We start from the raw sequence: 19700 nt of genomic DNA on the forward strand, positions 1-19700 counted from the left end.
TGGGCATCGTTAGTAAATCAGTCATAACTTTTTACTCAGAGCTTGAAATTTAGCAAACTCGGTGGCGTTGTTAAGAGGACTCGAAGGACTTTAATTTTCTATCTTGTAGCTCACCTAACTCATTTTGTACTAGGAGTTATGGTCGTTTGAAGTTGAACCAAAACTTAAGAACTTAGGAATGACTTGACTGAACTCTCTTTGGTTCTTCTTGGAACTTAAGATGCTATATCTAGTGACATTAACACTCAAGAAATTTTAAATTCCTTGAAAAAATCTCACTCACTACGAAGAACGGTTTGAGTCTTAGCTCAACAATTTTCTGGGGTGTTACAACTTTGTACCGCATGGATTAGCCATAAAAATCCCATGTAATTACAGCCCAGAATTACAGCATCTGTTTAGAATGAAAATTGAGAATTTCAGTTAAAATAACAAACCAATCAAAGGACTTTAGAAATATCATATGAATTATGGACATGTACAAAAAATGGATGACTGAAACGCACAAAAGAAAGTTACAAGTACAAAACCTTTTGTATAGCTATTGAGTATTCCATTCCATTTGCCTGTATATAAGCTTTTATACAGCTATTGTGTATCCTAAAGTATCATACTAGTCTTCTCCTGTTACCACTTGCACTTTTGACATCTGCATGCTTACACATGCAATCTGGCATTGGGAATGTGTAAAGGGAGCTACTAGGTTTCTTTAACTCGACCCCCTTTGTATCACTATGATGAAGCATGTCTTGCAATTGGCTTTTGAAGTCATTCCATCTGTAGAAATTGAATGCAAATAGATTGTATCGTAAATTAAGTTCACAACATGCATTCCAAGTGGAAAAAATCTGTCACTAAACCAAATGTTTTATACTATGAGGCAATGCATCATTCTCAGAACTTGCTATGACAGATTTTCGCAGATACCTATCAGCAGCAGAAATGATAGAGAAAACTGACATTCCAATAACCAATATCGTATTGTTTCACTTTTGAAAATTAATGACCAGGTTGACAGCAATTTTAACTAATAAGTAGTCTCCAATGATTACCTAGGTTCTCATTACAATTTTTCCCCTAGAGACTTTCAATTAACATTTCATTAAAACTATACTTTCAAGTGTAAGATAAAGCGGATATCCAACTGCCAGACTGAGAACACTGATGACTGCTAGAATTCCCTGTCTCTGGTTTCACTCATTATCAGGGCATGAAAGATATTTCTGTCCTTTTTTAGTTCGGGGACAGATGCCCAAGTACTATACAAGTTCACCATAATATGAAAAAGAAACACGTTATGATGCTGTCAGCTGTGTATTGTCTTCCCTGTTTTCAGTTTTACATGTATTACATGCAAATCTATGTGAAAAGAGAGCTTGGACACCACAATTATCAAAAACAAAGACAGAAATAAAGAGAGAAGAGTTGAGAAATTCCAGTTTTTTAGTGCCAATGCAATGAAAAGAGGTAAGGAAGACCATGTGAGTATGTTTGTGCATAATAACACAAGAACCTGCAAGGACAGTCAACTGGTGCAAGTAACGACTGGAAATTTAAAAGTATATTGCATTCACTTTAACCTGATATCTGGGCTGTCAAACAGAAGAGCCAATTTCCTTTTATCAGGTTTAATTGTCTTTGCATGTCCTTCATACAGATATCTTCTGTGACCCACTAAGAAGTGAGGAAAGTTGCCACCCTGAGTTGTGACAAAAGCTTCACTATAAAGACAGACTGTATAATCAAGTGCTGCCAACCTAGATGAGTGTCCCTGAACCAAATATTTATTGCAGCTTACTTTTCTGATAGAATAAGCCTGTTTCATAAGGCAAAAGCGGCACAGAGTCGTACCTCAAATGGAGCAAGTTCTTCTGTGGAAGCTAATGTATCCTTTGATTCCAGCCGTGGGAACATCTGTTTGAGTGGGGTCATATATTTCTCAGCTTTATAAATTTTTCCCGCCGCAACATAAAGTGAGGTGTTATTGTCAAACCCCATACCTCTAAGCATCATGCCTACCTAAAGAACAAAATCATTGAATCGCTCAGCTTGATAAACCAGAAAATGAAACATATCCTTCACCCTATAAAAAGAAAGCGCAACTTTGCGGAGCACAGTAAAGCATAAACAAAATGGGAAGTTCTTGATCAGTAAACAACAACCAATCACCTATTCTACAACACAAATATTATATTTTGATAACCTGTCCCAGAAGCGTTTCTTGGAAAATATTTATTGCTACAGTTTGTCATTCATCGTAGTGCAAGTTGCAGGCAAGGAGACAACCAAAGCAGTTAAGAAGTCTTGCCTATATAAACAAGAGCTGTGTAGAAGAACATAAAGTATATCGATTTTGGTCCCAAAGCCACACTAATCTTTTACAAGATCATTTGAGAAATATTTCATTCATCAAAAGTCAATTCAATCTTCCCAAAGATTGTGGGAAGGGAGAAAAGTAAAATAAGAAAACCACCAATTCAGTTGAATATTATGTTAAGAGAGGAAGGAAACTGGACAAGGCTAGCTTTTGGACAATTTATTGGAGAAATAACTTAGAGATATTTTATTAGAGCACGTTACGGGAAAAATGGGTTTCCACTTGCAGAGTTTACTCAAAGTTATACAAGAAACTGTGTTTTGATTGAATGTTCCCTAAAAATACACCCACAATTAGGGGTGGGCATGGTATGGTACGGTATTTCAAAGTTTCAGTACCGTAATTTTGGTATTCGGTTTTTAAGACATTATACCATTACCATACCAATTTAATTCAATATAGTTTGATATTTTGAAATTCAGTTTAAGTATTCTTAAGTATTCTACAGTATGGTAAATCAGTAACCATAGTTTCTTCAACTTCTACTAATATAAACTCGTATAATAGAGCTTTATGACTTCGATTCAAAAAAAGTAAAAACAACTCTTTTGGTTAATCAATTAAATTTCACTCTACATAGAGTAGTCAAAGTTTCAACTTCTAAACATGTAGTTTATACTAATACTAGGTTGCATATTTGTTAGTATTTTAATATATATATATATATATATATATATGTTATTTATGTAACTATATACTTCGGTATGGTATGATATTCGGTATTCCGGTATATTATTTCTAAATACCAAATACCGTACCGAATACGAAAAAATATTAAAATATATACCATATACCATACCAAATACCATAATACCAAAACGATGGTATTAAAAATTTCGATATGGTATGGTAATTCGGTATATACCATACCATGCCCACCCCCGCCCACAACATTAAACTCCTGTTTGGATTGGCTTAAGAAAAAGTAGCTTTTAAGTCAAAAAAGTAAAAAAGTCTTAACTTAAATGACTTTTAAGTCAAAAAATAGAAAGTTGGGAGAGCCCTTTTGGTTTTTAACTTTATAAAATCATTTAAAACTTATTTTAAGTTATTTTTAACTTTGCCAAACACTTCCAAAAGCTAAAAATGACTTACAAGTAGGTTTGACCAACTTTTAAGTCAATCCCAACAGGCTCTAAGTTCGTTGTATTCCATTATAAAAGTATGCCTAAAATGATGGTATCGTTTAATGTTATAGCTCATTATTATTTTTGCATTGGAGTAGAAAGCAGAACCGATTTGATTCTCGTGGATGCTTTTTCTTTAACAAACCTTGCACCTTTAGTTCAAAACCAACTCTTTCTCCTGGCTTCCTAGAAAGCTTCCTTGTTCATCACCCATTCTGCACCTTTTTTTTTAGTTCAAACAGAAAAGTAGGGAATCAAGCTAAAAGAATCTACAGATTGTACCTCTCTGATGAAATCAAACAAAGGGAAAAAAATTAAATAATGTAAGAAGAAAAGGAAAAGAATGGAACAACTTTGAGATTTGGAGAAAATACTAGATTTTAGGGGACGGTGAGAGGTTGGGAAAAGACTGGAGGGCTAGGTGGCTCATATAGAATGGTTAGTGATGCAATGCACCAGAGCCTGCAGCATTGTAGCCGTAGTGAGGTGTGTGTTCACACAGCTTCCGTTGAAGGTTTTTGGCTGGGGATTGCCAGCAGATGGGGATTTTCTTTATGTTGGCAGTGTGATTTAATTATGTTGTGGTGGTAGTGAACTGAAATTCAAATTCAGCACTGCTGCTGGGGCTCTTTTTTTTGTTTTCTGGAAGAATGTTCAGAGAGAGAATTTTCAAAGTAGGGACTCAAACCCTTGGGTGTGATATCATGTTAAGAAAGAAGCTATTTGAGAATGGATTGTTTGATTATTCCCTCAAGCATGTTGGGATTTATATAATGTTTACAAGTGATTTAAAAAGAAAGAAAAGTAATTTTTGTTCTTATTTATACAAGGGAAAAGGCTCAAATATGCCATTGAACTTTGAGAAAAGACACATTTATGTCATCCGTTAAAAGTTTGGCTCATCTATGCCATTGTCATTTGAGAAAAGACTCATCCATGCCATTATTTTTTAACTCCAGTTTTGCAAAACCAGTTTTTACCTCAAACGACACTTAACACTTTCCAATTCGGATTTTGGATCAAATGTACTTTTTTTGTTTCTTCTTCCTCAAAATCACCAAGAACGCATGAAGAACATCAAGAACTCACAAATTTCAAACTTCTTCAATTATTCACAAAATCACCTCAAATTTCAAGAATAGATTCCCTCCGAGCTAGATACCAAAGCTCAATATCTTTTGAGCTCAAATTCAACCTAACTTAAACAAGAGTTGCTTGAAATTTCTTTAAAAGTTTCAAAACATCAACATCCCTTCATGGTAGAATTTTCTCCAAATCACTTGAAATTTTGAACAGACTCAAAAAGCACTAGGGAACAAAGATCTAGTATCAAAAACAACAACAAAATAAAACCTAACCTTAGCAGATTTTCAAAATTTTGGGACTGATTTCCATTTTTTTGGAATATTAATTTTTAATACGGGTGGGTTTCTTTAACTCCACAAGTGATTTTAGAATTTTCGTACGTGACCGAAATTTGAGGTGATTTCGTGAAAAATTGAAGTTGAAAATTTGCAAGTTCTTGAGGAAGAAAAAGCAAAATGAGTACATTTGATCGAAAACCCCAATTGAAAAGTGTTAAAAGTTTGAGGTTTTGTTGAGGTAAAAAATGATTTTGCAAAACTGAAGTTAAAAAATAATGGCATGGATGAGCCTTTTTGTTTTTTTCTCTTTTTGTGACAAGGGAAACACGCAGCCGCTACCTTTTGGGTGCGCACAGGATAAAACCCCCGCTCCTATACAATGGCTTGCAAACCACATAGGAGAGATAACCCGCACTAGGCAAGCTTGGTGCGACGAGCTCGACCTAGAAGGCAAACCCCTTGCTTTCGCTGGCAAGGGGTTGCGAACTTGAGACCTCCAACATGGAAGTCCCAAGCTCAAACCACTGGGCCACCCTGAAGGGTGCATGGATGAGCCTTTTCTCAAACAATAATGACATAGATGAGCCAAACTTCTAATGAATGACATAAATGAGCCTTTTCTCAAAGTTTGATGGCATATTTGAGCCTTTTCCCTTTATACAGTTATAGGGATTCTAAACCTCTCCTCATAATAATTACCTAATTCATAACAAATAGTCAAATACTGTTCTAAATCCTCTTCCACATATACCAGGTCCATTTGTTCCAACCCAGTAAAAATTGCTCAAAGATAGGACAAGTTATGTAGGGATTTCTTATGCAAAGAAAACAAAGAGAAGAAGACCTTCAATCTAGTCAATTGGAACACTTACATCAATTATAACAAATTAGATAGAAGGCACGCAACACGGCCTTCTTTGCAAATAGGTGTGGAGATTCAGTTACGAAGAGGATGCATTTTGGAGGAAAGTTATTAAAAGGTTATGTATGTCCTCCAGAATCCATGGACCACAAAAAATCCACCGTAATTTTTTGAATCTGGAAACAAATCAGATATCTTCGGAAACATTCTCTGCAACCACAAGCTTCAAAGTTGATGATGCAACAAAAATCAATTTTAGCATTACACTTGGTTTGGATATACTTATCAAGGATTCCTCCTAGATTTATATTGTTTTTCTGCCAATCCTGCGATAGTCTTCACAGAGCGATGCCATAAAAGGAAATGCAACAACAGAGAGTTGAAAGAATGTATACACTAATAGAACATGTAGTGCCCAGTAAAAAGATTTAAAAAAATTCTACTCTAAACACATCTTAAAGCTTGAATGGCTCCGTTTAAATACTGCAAGTTGTTAGTAATAGACCTTTGACTTGTTCCTCAAGTGTGAAAAAACCTAACTGTTCTTGATAGGGCCATATATAGTGTTGTAACCTATGTTGCTCGGACTCTTCAAAAATGTTACCGCACCTGTGTCGGATACTTCAAAACTGCACTACTTTTGGAGGATCCGACACGCTCCCGTATATATTTTTGAAAAGCCCGAGTAACATAGGTTGTAACAACATAATAAGTAATTGACCGAGTCCATGGAAAGTATCGATGATGACTACATCAAAAAGTGAATTCAGTAATGAGATTAGTGTAGTCTTACATATGAGAAATGTGAGACAAGTCCTCATTTTGGAGCATCGGTCACAGTTGGTCAAAAAGAGTCTTGGATAATGGTTTTAAAAGTGAAACCAAGCTTTGATGTATATTGTACCAGACACAAAAAAATATAGATAGACAAAAGCGGGCTATGAAATTGTGGAGCAAAGTTCACTAAGTTGTTGGCAAAAACGACATTAAGTAAAGGGTTTTAAACGACCACTATAAAAAGAGACCTGTGAGGTATTTAAAAAAATCAAAGTATTTGCTTGGTTATATTTTGAGAGCAGCACAGGACCTTTCTGGTTCTCCATATCCAGCAACTACATTGAGCAAGGTGAGGGAACGATTCTTGGCAAGCTTTAAAATATTCAATGGCTATCATGTTCTACATCTACCAAAAAATATTGTAAGCACCACCAGTTCTTTTCATTGAAACCGTCAGAGGGAAAAATTTTACTGCACTTCGAGAGAGGAAATTTCCACTTCTCCATTTCCAATTGCAATATTCAATAATGATTGTGGGGCATGATTATATGAGTAGAAATACTATATTTACATTAAAGTAATCCCAAAAGTGGGTATTGTAGAGAAGATGATGAATAATGCTGGCTAAATTCAGTTAGAAAATTTAATTAATGACCCAAATGAGTTGTAATAACCTTGTACGGGTACTAATTGGACTTAAAGGATGGGAGTAATGGAGAATAAAATATCTGGAAAGTCAATTGTGATCTAGAAAGTGTGTTATATTTGATTGTATGAACCTCAACTGACAATTTACTTATAATTGATGTAGATTGATATTGTTGACGTATAGAATGTGTTTGGCGTGTCGGGAGTACTTTGGGAGTATAATTGAGGTAAGTTAGGATGTATCTGCTATTAAGGAATCTTTTCTAAAATTAGCATGAATTGAACTTGTAAAAAGTGTTTGAAATGTCAGTATAAGTTCGTTTAAGTGAGGGGGCTATACCTTTGATTTGTGCTATCTATTATGTTATGTACATGTAAATACGATAAGTTGGCTATTTAATGTCTTGCAAATAAAGATAGCATGTGAATCGTGTGCAAAAATATTTCACGAATTTAATGATGTTGGCAGTGTTAATGTTCTCTATTTTCAAAGTATTGTTTCAAGTTTAATGTCAAAGTTGATATTTTCAAGAATGATGCTTTGAATATTCATGGACTAATCATGCCAAACTCTTAATGTTTTTTTTTTTTTTTTTTTTTTTTTGTTTTAACCGAGAAATTCGTCTGTGACCTGCCTTTTTGGACCAATCACAGCCTTCTAAACTCGGTGGATAATGGACCCGCCACTCTACCCTTCTCCACTTAAATACCGGGCATCGCTTTGCATGGTGTGGGGCATGAACCTGCGACCTAAGCCACAAATCCTCCACCTTTTGCCACTTGAGCTAGGCCTTGGGGGCCAAACTCTTAATGTTTAATGGACCTTACGATGATGTTAAATGTTTTGGAGTACCTTAGAACTGAGAGGACAACTGTTTCTGAAAGTTGAAATGTTTGACTAGAAACTACATGTGCCGGTATAGGATAGTAGTACGAACCAATTCGGCAACTAGTTATACCATCCTAAATAAGGAGGTACATTTAGGGTGATAGCCCCTTAAAGTGTTAGATTCATACAACATATATGATGACACTGCCAAGACGACCTGGGAAAATGCACAGATAGCTGATTTTGGGACCCCATTTTAGACATCCAAAATTTATAAACTTTATAAGTTTAGCCACTTCATAATCAATTTCATATTAAATGTAAATATATGGCACATTATACCTGCAGCCATCTTGTCGAGTGAAATGGAAAGAAAGGAATTCAAGACTTCTTGAGGGAAAGAAGCAAAATGGCCCAAAAACAAATGTATTTGTTTGCTTTGATTTTGTGCAACATGGGTGATATAAATGATGTTTAAGCTGCTAAGGGTGTGTTTGGCATGGAGGAAAATGTTTTCCAGTTTTCCTATGTTTGGTTGGGTCAAAATGATTGGAAAATATTTTCTCTAGGAAAACAAGTTCCTCAAAAATGTGGAAAATGATTTCGCTAATTAAAGTAGAGAAAACAAGTTGATTCCAAGTTTATTGTCTCCTTCCACCCACCCAATCCCCCAACCCCATTGACTATCCCACTCCCCATCCTAAATAGTGCATGGGTTGTACTGAAACCATATTTACAATTGAGATTCTAAGGAAATAGATTCCTCCATCCTAAATAGTACTAGAACATCAACTATATCAACAGACTCCTCTAGAATAAATCTGTATACACCAAAAACAAAAGCAGAAGGCAATTCCATCAGATCTTGCGTACAGAGTTACTCAAATCATTAAAACACCAGGGATTCCTTTCAATCCAGATTGTCCACCAAGTTTGCCCGGTTCATCATTTTAAAAGCATCCCTCACCTTAAATAAACTAGAGTTGTGTCCTTCCATCTGAGCAAATCAGACCTCTCTTGAAGACCACGGAAGGATTCCAAAGTGTTGTAATATTTTGTCATCCTTTGTATCTCCCAATCATTTAGCATTCTTCTTGAAGTGATATCTCATCCATGATCTGTCCTTATTTCTGCCATGGTCTTATGTTGATGTACCACTAAGTTGAATATGTTGGGAAATCTCTCCGGAAGACTACTATTCTCTACCCAATTGTCTTTCAAAAAAGAGTTTTATTTCCATCATTCATTTTGACGAGTGAGTTGTCCTCAAGAATGGCCAGTTAGCCACAATGGATCTCCATAGACTGACCACATATGGAGTGTTAACCACCTTAGTCATCCACTTGTCTTCCTCCCCATATTTTATCTTGATGACTCTGCCTCACAAAAGTTGGCTTTCTTGGGTGAACCTTTATAACCATTTCATCTCCAGAGCCTTGTTTTGTAATTTCATGTTTCTGATACCTAGGTCACCTTGCGTTTTACCTATAATTACTTCATTCCACTTGAGCAAGTGAAAGCTTCCCTCATCCTTATTGCGTTGCCATAAGGACCTTCTGATACTATCCAACCTTTTGATGAACCCTGCAGGATGGGGAATAGGGACATCATATAAGTTGGAGGGGCATCTAATACTGAGTTGATAAGGGTGAGCCTTCCCCCAAGGAAAAATATTGTGACATCCATCGTTAACTTCTTTTGACATTTTTCTATGACACTGTTCCAGATCTTCTTGGCTTTAGACTTAGCTCCCAAAAGCATTCCAAGATAGACTGTTGGTAAGAAACCTACATCTCAACCTAAAATTGCAGCTAGATGCTCCATCAGAGGACTTCATTATATGGTACAAGGAGATCTTCCTCCGGTAAATATGCTGCCCGGAAACTCCTTCAAACAGAACTAGAAGTACCCTAAAAATTCTTTAATTATTATTCATCAGCATATTGCAAACTGAGTAACTTCTTAACTGTTATCACCATTACTTGCCATCTCAAAACCTTTGATCTAGCTGTAACTGTTTGTTGTCTTAAATCATATTATTAAGTCCCTCCATAACCAAAATAAACAGAAATGAGGACAAGGGTTCACCTTGTCTCAATCCTCTATGTGCATTGAAAAAACCTATTCGAGCACCATTTATAAGGACGGGAAACATCACTGTTGATATGCATTGACTGACCCAATTTATCCACGTTTGTCCAAAACTCATCCTTTTAGAAAATATCAATTGACATGATCATAAGCCTTTTCAATGTACAGCTTACAAAGAATTCTAGGATTCTCCAGTAATCCTGAATCAACAACTTCATCGGCTACCAGAACTGCATCCATGATATGTCTCCCTTTGATGAAGGTCATTTGTTGAGAATCCATTAACTTATTTGCCACCCCTTCAAGTCTTTTTGTTAACACTTAAGCAAATCTTTTGTAAACACTACTGATAGCATCCACGGTGGTATACCTACATTAAAGTTGATGGGTTTCAATGGAAATTAAGAAGATGTTTATCATGGAAGAAGAGCCCAAGAATTATGGAAAAGAATGGATTAGATGCTACAAATATTTCATGGTCCAAGCCCAAACCCAAGAGGAGGCCCAAATGGAGGCCAAAGGAGAGTTTAAGAAGCTGATTTTTCATGTCGTAATACACATAAAAATCAAGCCAAATTGGGTAGCATTACACGGGAGATTTTTGTGCCCAAAAAGTCAAGAATTTTGACACTTCTTTCCTTCTTTGTTAGGTAAGAAGTTTGACATTAATTTTTATTTGTTTTCCTAGTGAAGAATTTTCTGAGTTTAAAGTTTCCTAGTTAAGTTTTTCCTATTTATTATTACCATAAAAGTAGGATTTGAATCTCATGCTATTTGGGATAGGTTTTCCTTATATTATAGGGGTGAATTTTGTTATTTTCAAAAGACATGATTAATATTACTTGAGGTTTGTCTTCTTTACACCTTTTTGTGTGGTGACTATGGATTTATTTTAGAATCTTATACGAACGATTCTTTAAGAGGTAAGATTAATTCTTTAACTTGATATATTTGGTTTTTGCTAAAGTAAATTAAAGAAGGTAATTACTCTTATACTAAAAGTTGTCTCTAATTTTTTTGAAATAGGGGTCTAGATCACTTTTGATCTAAGTTTTTGAATTGGTTCTATTAGTATTATAATTAGTTTTAATCTACTAAAGGGTTTCTTAGCACTTTATCTTGAAATTTGGAGATTTTATTCTCAAATTTCACAATTCTTTCAATTCTTGTCTTTAATCTTCGTATTTTTGCTTCCGCATTATTTTCTGATTTATTCAAGTAACCCAATTCTTATCAACTGCCTATCATGCTAATAGGCCTGAAGTCACTCCGTTCTTTGGCTCATTTCTTCTTTGGTATTAGTGCTATCAAAGTAGCATTAAAGCTTTTCTCAAAAACTTCCTAACTATGAAAATTATGGAAAGCTTCCGTGATATCGAATTTCACTATCTCCCAACATTTGATAAACAACCCCATAGTGTAGCCATCTGCTCTTGGAGCCTTATCTGCTGAACACATTTTTAGACAGTTCACAACCTCAAGTTCTTCAAAGTTCCCCTGTAGTTTCTCCCTTTCTTCTTCTAAAATCACCAAACAATTTTCAAAATTGCTAGCCACATCTCTGTTTTTGTGTATAACTTCTAGTAGAAGTCAGTGATCTTCCCCTTGATCATTGTTGGGTCCTCAGTGGTTACTCCTTGTACATGAGTTGATCTATGTTATTGTATCTTTTATGGGCATTGGCCATTTTGTGAAAGAACTTGGTGATCCTATCACCCTCTTTAAGACAGAGATCTAGACTTTTGTTGCCATGAACTCTCTTCATTTTTGATGACTTCCTCATAATCCATTAATAATGAAGCTTTCTTCCTCAGTCAAAGTCGTCACAGCAAGCATTGTGTCCAGATCTGCTAACTGGCTGAGGATGTTCTTTCTTTGAGAGTAAAATTTCCTTGCAAACTTCTACTCTATTCGTTGAGTTTTGCTTTGAGTGCCTTCATTTTACAAGCCAAGATGAAACCAGGTTTCCTGTGAAAGAGAAACTGAGAAAGATTGCAAAACAATTCCTGAATCTGTCTATAAAGCCATCAGTACCCAACCATCAATTCTCAAACTTGAAGAAAGATTTGATTTGCTCCTAAGAACCATAGTGGAGAGTGATCTGAGAATAACCTCTGTTGTACTGCTTGATTAATGTTGCTAAATCTCTCGTCCCATTCTTCAGATATTAGAATTCTGTCAACTCTTGAAGCAATCAGCTGGTTGTGCCCTATGAACCCAGTGTAAGGTCCATCTTTCAATTGGAGATCAATTAGGTTCATATCTTAAATGAAATCAGAAAATTCAATCACTTCTCTAGTTCTTCTGGAACAATTCTCTCTCTAATGCATATCTAGTGATATTGAAGTCAGCACAAACGACCCATGGTCTTTCCAAAATGCCACTAACTGCACTGGTTTCTTCCAAAATAAATCTTCTTTCTATGCCATAGTTGGGAGGATCGACCCCTGTGATATGACGAGAAATCATGTAATTGTACCTCAAATTTGCAAGTCGAGTGTAGGCACCAATCTGCAGGATTTCCCCTTTCCAGCATCTGCTGTCCCATAGTACTGATACCCCCTCTAGTTCCACTAGCTTCCAAACATGCATATCTTACCCATCTCTGTCCCCAAATTTGATTGATCCACTCCTTTATTTCCCCCTCTAATTTTGTCTCTTGGAAACAGATAATGTCTGCTTTCCAGTCCCAAATTAAACTCTTAACTACTCTTCTTTTCTCCTTCCCATTCAGAAACCTGACATTCCATGAAATGAGGTTGAACTTCATGGATCTACTGAAACTATACTCCTGCCCCTGGTTGTCTTGCCACTGGTTTTGAATTTTACATCTAAGTTAACTAGACCTTTCAATTTATGTGCCCTTTTTTATTTATTTTTATTTTTTTTGATAACCGAGAAATCCGTCTTTGACCCGCCCTTTGGACCAATCACAGCCTTCTAAACTTGGTGGATAATGGGCCCGCCCCTCTACCCTTCTCCACTTAAATACCGGGCTTTGCTTTGCATGGTGTGGGGCTTGAACCTGCGACCTAAGCCACAAATCCTCCAATTTATGTGCCCTTTTAAATCTCATTTTTTTGCAGTCAAAATCAGCTTCCGTTGTACCGGCTTGTCTACAATTGTCTATCTATAACAGAAGCTCCAAAGCCTCCTCCTCATGCCCCTGAAAATCTGCTCCAAACAGTCTGGTAAGTTTGAGCATGTTTTGATTCAACAAAATTGTAGCATCCATTTCTCTACCCAGTATTCAACGATGGTCCTGAATTTGCAGAAGGTTCTACCATCTCCACCTCCCAATTACCTGTATCTGAAATGAGTAATTGTCCTTGTTGGGACTCACCCCCTTCTATAGCATAAATAAATATTCTCTCACCTTGTATTTTGAGATACTGACCCATCTTCTAGTACCGGCTTTTCTCTCATTGTTGTGATGTCTTCGTTTCCCCAGCTATGTCAAGAACAACTGTCTCCAAAGAGATTTGTGCCCTTGAATGCATCAAGTTTTGTTTATAAGAGGAGAAAAGGTCTGGTTCTTCGAGTATGGAATCAACTTTAAAACCTTCTTTGTCCTCTCCTTGTATAATATTAAAAAATAAAAAGGCCTGCTAAATCAGGATTCAGGCCCAATTACTCTATTTTTTGGCTTCTGGCTGGGTCCCCAAATACAGCAATCTTGAGAAAAAGGACTTTTACTCCTGAGCTTGCAAGTCACGTGACTTCTCCACCGTATAAGTCGCAGTTGTATTACAAGTACACATACTCTCTCCAACCAAATCCCGAATACTAGGGATCTCTGGTACTTCTTTGTCAGCAGAGTTCGATTCTGTCCAGTGGTGGTTAGGAGATGCTGGAAACATGGTCTCTATAGGAACTCCAACGACTTTTCTGGTTGCCGTCAATGCTATCTCAAACCTAGGTTTTCTCTCTACCCACACCGGTATGAAGTATAGAACTCCTTCTCTTTCGACAACCTCATTGGGAACATTCTGACCATCACCGACGACCAAAATTCTAGCCCATTTGCGATGGTTCTTGAGCTCCGTCTCTTCCTCCGTGACTATCCAACCTCCACAAAGCTCGCCGATTTCATAAAAAAACGTTTTGAGACCAAAGGTGAAAAGAGCATGCATGACACAAGAAGTTTTGAAGAAAAAAGGGGCCATCATAGTTTCCAGGTGCTTCTTATGCAATGAGACAAATGAAACAAACAGTCGTCTATTTTTACACTGCACTTTTACAGCACAACTTTGGTCTATTTCTGAACATAACAAAGACAAGCTGGACTATGTCGGAGCATACTGCAGATCTGCTTAGTTGCTGGATGAAAAGAGGAGGCAGCAAAAGTCAAAAGAAGTGGTGGAGGATCATCCCACAATGCATCTGGGGGATAGTTTGGAGAGAGAGAAATGGGAGGTGTTATGAAGATAGATCCAATTCCATCCAGAAAGTTAAATGGAATTGTATAATATCTTTCTACTTTTGGTGTAAAGAAGTAGGTTTAGAGGATATAAATCAGTTTGTAGATTTATTAAGATCACTGTGAGTATCTTCTTTTCTAGTTTTTTTTTGGCAAAAGGGTCTGATGGACCCTTATACTTATTTGTGTTTGTATTGTGAACCCTTCTACTTGCTCATTTGTCATCTGAACTCCCAAACTCATCAAAACACAATATTTTAAACATTATTTTTGACTTGGCATCCTATGTGGCAGCTAATACCAAAGAGCGTGTGACACACACCTATTAGGAGCGTGAGACACTTGAAAAAGGGTCTAACAGTAACATTAGAGCTTTATCATCTTCCTATTTGCATACCTCAATCCACTTTATCCATTTGCTACCAAATTCCATTTGTTTGAGAGTATTCAGAAGGAAAGACCAATTCACGTGGTCATAGGCTTTCTGAATATCCAATTTGCACATTAGGCCAGGGGCTCCTCCTTTCATTCTTGAGTCTATGCATTCACTAGCAATGAGTGTTGCATCCATGATTTGCCTCCCCTTTACAAAAGCCATTTGATGTTTGTTGATCAATTTAGACACCACCTTTTTCAGCCTTTTGTTAGCCTTTCAACCAGCAATCTAGCAATGATCTTGTAGACTCCCCCCACCAAGCTGATTGGCCTAAAATCCTTCAACTCTGATGCTCTAGGTTTATTTGGGATTAAAGCAATAAAAGTTGCATTAAATCTCTTCTCAAAAGTCTGATTAGAATGAAAAAATTGAATTGTAAAACTTCTACAAATTTCTTCCATTTTTTCCAGAAATGGATAACCAACTTTTTTTCAGAATGGGGTTAATGTCTTTTGCTATCACAGCCTCCTTCTCAGGCACAGATACCTGGTTTGATTGGGTAGAGAGATCACGACTATCTGTGAGGAGGATGTCAATTAGCAGGGGAGTTCTTTTATGGCTGTGCAAAAGGATGCAAGAAGCCTCGGGCAATGAGGGGAAAATCTTTAAATCATGGAAATGCAGAGACATGGCAACCTACATTTACTGCATTCAAAAGTTCAATAAATATGGTCGCTACATCTCAATAATAGCTGTTACGGGCCAGAACAGAACAATCATCATTCTTCCAGAAAATCAATTTAATGAGGGGTGGGGGAGACTGGTCCACAAAATTGAAGATTTTATTAATAAAGTGTCAAATACACATGGCACTTTTATTACAGAAGGGGATACAAGGTGGAACACTATAGTGGGGTGGGGGAGGGGGGGGCTAATTACAAAGAAGCTATTACAAAGCTTAAATGGGAGCAGCAAATGCTTGAAGCTAGAAAAGAACCCATGAACGTGGCAAAATTTGTCGGTCAGGAGGATAATGCTCAGCTACGAAGATGTTTGGTTGGGAGATTCATTGGAGGAGAAGAGGCCCCAACACGCAACGATGTTAGAAAATGGGCAGTTCAAAGCTGGAAAGGAGTAGCAAACATCCAGGTGTATGACATGAATCAATTTCCTTTTTGAGTTTCAGTCAAGAAGAGCAGCAGAACATATTCTGATGGGAGAATGGAAGAGACAAGACCAAATTCTCAAACTGGACTGGTGGCATCCAACGAAGGGAGTTTTTCCTGATACAACAAAATTCGATTGGTATTGGATCAGGGTTTTGGGACTTCCTCTGCATCTATGGAACTCTGAAACAATGAGAAAGATAGGAGACAAATGTGGAGGCTGGCTGGAGAATGAAGAAGAAACGGAACTCAAAAACCACTTACGGTGGGCCAGAATCAGAGTTAAAGGGCCTGGAGAAAAAATCCCACCATCCATAGAAGTCGAGGACGAAAACCTAGTTTTCTCAATGCCGGTATGGTGTGAAGAACCAGCAACCTACCGAAAAAAAATACTGGAGAAGATGATTGTTGAAACCAGTAGCCAAGGAGAGAGGTCAAATCCTAGTATATCTAGAGCTACAGAGGATATTCACCAAAAAGGAAGAGAGGATGCAGAGAGATACATTTCAGATATCGATGTATACAAAAAAGGGGTGTCCTTTGCTGACACAAGGCATGTGTCCACAGTTGGGACCTTTTCAAGAGAGAGATTGAAGTGTATTGGGGGTCCCAGTAGCAGTAGAGGACAGCTGGAAAAAGGAGTATGGGAAGAAAGAGAAAAAACCCCTTCAGTTTATTTAAGTGGCGGGCCAGATGGTGGAAAGCCCATTCCTTTTAAATCAAATAAACAGAAGGATAAAATAGATCCAAAAGAATTGGGCCCAGAACAAAAACAAAAGCTCTTCACAGAGCCTTTTGTTGAGCTCATTAGTATGTCAAATTCAGAAACATGCCGCTGTTCTAACTTCGTCGAATTCGAAGGTGAGGGAGAACTGGATGGGACAGGAGTAACAAGAATGGAAACAAGGGAGAAAGAGCAGGACAATCAATTACAATCACATGCAAGAATTCAGGAGAAAGGGGGATCAATAAGGCAGAACAATCCAACTCAAATTAATGGAGAAGGAGAGATGGATTTTTCAAATTCTCTCTTGGTTATGTACACATAGCCAAAACCTTTACAGGTTGACAATAGCACACATGAGGAAGACCTAGCTGCAAATGCCACGGAATGGGTCCAAGCGAACATGAAAAAATTAGGTCAAGAATTTGGTGTCGATTTTAAAGGATGCAAAAAGGAAGCGTATACCATGTTAGCTAAGCTAGACCAAAGGAGGGAAAAGGAGACTGGAAAAGGGGAGAAGATTAAGACAATAAAATTTAACAATGATGTCCCAAAAGAGGTGAGAAATTTGTTCTTTGATATGAATTTCAAAGACGGGGAACCAAGATCTAGTGGGAGGGTTTTAGCTCTAACCAATCAATGGGAGTGAAAATAATCTCATGGAATGTGAGGGGGCTGAATGGGAGTGATAAAAGGGACACTGTTAGGAAACTAATACATCAGTGGGAGGCAGATATTTATGTATTAGTTGAGACAAAGCTGGAGGGTAATATTGATGGATTAATACCGAACATATGGGAAAATAGATGGATGGGAGAAGTTCATAAGGAGGCAATGGGGAGCAGTGGGGGATTGCAATTTTGTGGGATAAAAGGGTATGGAAGGGGGAACTGGTGGAGGGAAATTCACAGGGTTAAGTGAAGACTTCAGTTGGCACATAACTACAGTATATGCTGATTGTAGTAGAGAGATCAGAAAGGTGTTGTGGGAGAAATTGACAGCCATCAGAGGAAGGTTTGTAGGACCATGGATAGTTTGCGGAGATTTTAATGTTACTAGATACCCATCAGAGAGAACAAACTGCCGCAGACTTAGTGGTGCTATGACAGATTTTTCCTCTTGTATTGAGGAGCTGGAGTTGATTGATCCTCCTTTATTTGGAGGATCTAATACTTGGAGAAGAGGGGACAATCATATGAGTGCTTCAAGAATTGATAGATTTATTCATTGTGCACTATGGGGTGAAAGCTTCATTCACATCAAACAAAATGTCCTACCAAAAATAACATCTGATCATAATCCTATTATGCTAACATGTGGTGGTTGGGAATGGAAAAAATCTTCTTTTAAATTTGAATCTTGGTGGTTGGAGGTAGAGGGATTCAAAGACGAGGTAAAGGAATGGTGGGATTCTTTCAACATTGAGGGGAGAGCAGGATATATATTAGCTGAGAAAATGAAATTGTTAAAGGTAAAGATGAAAGAAGACATTTTAAGGCAGATAGCAAATTGGGAGATAATACAGGAATACAAAATGCTTACTGATGATGAAATTTTACAGGCAAATCTGGCCATGGAGTTTGAAGAGATAGCCAAGAAAGAGGAGATAGCATGGAAACAAAGATCCAGGGTACAATGGTTGAAACATGGAGACAAGAATACAAAGTTTTTCCACAGAATCGCCACCTCTCATAAGAGGTTCAATACTATGGAACAACTTGATATAGAAGGTAACATTGTGAAAGATCCAGCTATGATCAAGGAGGCTGTCCAAAATTTTTACATAAATTTATACAAGGAAACTGAACACTGGAGGCCTGATCTGAACATTCAAGATGTTAATATGATAACTGGAGAGGAACAAGTATGGTTGCAAAGACCTTTTGAGGAAGAAGAAATCCTAGAAAGTATTAGGATGTGTGCTAAGGAGAAGGCTCTTGGACCGGATGGCTTCCCTTTGATTTTCTTTGAGACTTTTTGGGAGGTTTTGAAGAAGGACATAATTAACACTCTTATCACATTTCCACTCCAATCAGAATTTTGAGAAAAGTTTCAATGCAACATTCATTGCTCTAATTCCTAAAAAGGCTGGAGCTTCAGAATTAAAAGATTATAGGCCAATTAGTCTGATAGGAGGGGTCTACAAAATCATTGCTAAATTACTGGCAGAAAGACTTAAGACGGTGGTGAGCAAATTGGTCAATAAAAATCAGATGGCTTTCATAAAAGGGAGACAGATCACGGATGTTGCATTGATAGCTAGTGAGTGCATAGATTCAAGGATGAAAGGTGGAGTTGCAGGTTTATTATGCAAGTTAGACATCCAGAAAGCATATGACCATGTAAATTGGGCATTTTTATTGAATGTTTTGAGACAAATGGGCTTTGGCAGTAAGTGGCTAAAATGGATAGAAGTGTGCATTAAAAACAGTCAGGTTCTCAATACTAGTAAATGGTGAACCTGTTGGCTTCTTTGCATCAGAAAGGGGGCTGCAACAAGGTGATCCACTGTCACCTTTTCTTTTTATTCTAGCAATGGAAGGTTTTGACAGTATGATGAGAATAGCTACACAGAACAGGTGGATCAAGGGTTTCCAAATAGGAGACAGAATAGGGAATGGAAAGGAGATTAGCCATTTGCTATACGCAGATGATACTATCATCCTTTGTTAGCCAGAAGTTGAACAGCTGAACTACATCAGATTGATTCTGATCTTATTTGAAGCAGTATCAGGGCTAAGGGTTAATTGGGGGAAAAGCAGCTTGATTGCAGTCAAGGAGGTGCCTCAGATTCAAGGATTGGCAAGCATTCTAGGGTGTAAAGTAGAGAAATTGCCGACAACCTACTTGGGAATGCCACTAGGGAGCAAACATAAAGCTTTGGGGATATGGGATGGTATTTTGGAAAAAGCAGAAAAAAAATTATCAAGATGGAAGGC

The 19700-nt window shown here is 37.3% G+C and overlaps 1 protein-coding gene across 2 annotated transcripts in view; it reads right to left on the reverse strand.

Annotated features, from left to right (window-relative positions):
• Positions 1-330: 330 nt before the first annotated feature.
• Positions 331-19700, reverse strand: part of LOC102578989 (uncharacterized protein At1g04910) — a 50821-nt gene continuing 31451 nt past the window's right edge. The window contains exons 8-11 of one of the 2 annotated variants that reach the window (XR_367451.2): positions 1852-2019; positions 1581-1771; positions 531-777; positions 331-394 (exon numbers count right to left, since the gene is read on the reverse strand). Coding sequence is in view for 1 of the 2 variants with exons in the window: in XM_006349589.2 (XP_006349651.1) it covers positions 609-777; positions 1581-1771; positions 1852-2019 (528 nt within the window). In the remaining variant the exon portion in view is untranslated. Of the gene's footprint in view, positions 395-423; positions 778-1580; positions 1772-1851; positions 2020-19700 lie in introns of those variants that run through there. The other variant, XM_006349589.2, reaches the window with a different exon arrangement.

The sequence above is a fragment of the Solanum tuberosum genome, unplaced genomic scaffold (assembly GCF_000226075.1).
Source record: "Solanum tuberosum cultivar DM 1-3 516 R44 unplaced genomic scaffold, SolTub_3.0 scf00107, whole genome shotgun sequence".
In the NCBI taxonomy this organism is placed as follows: Eukaryota; Viridiplantae; Streptophyta; class Magnoliopsida; order Solanales; family Solanaceae; genus Solanum; species Solanum tuberosum.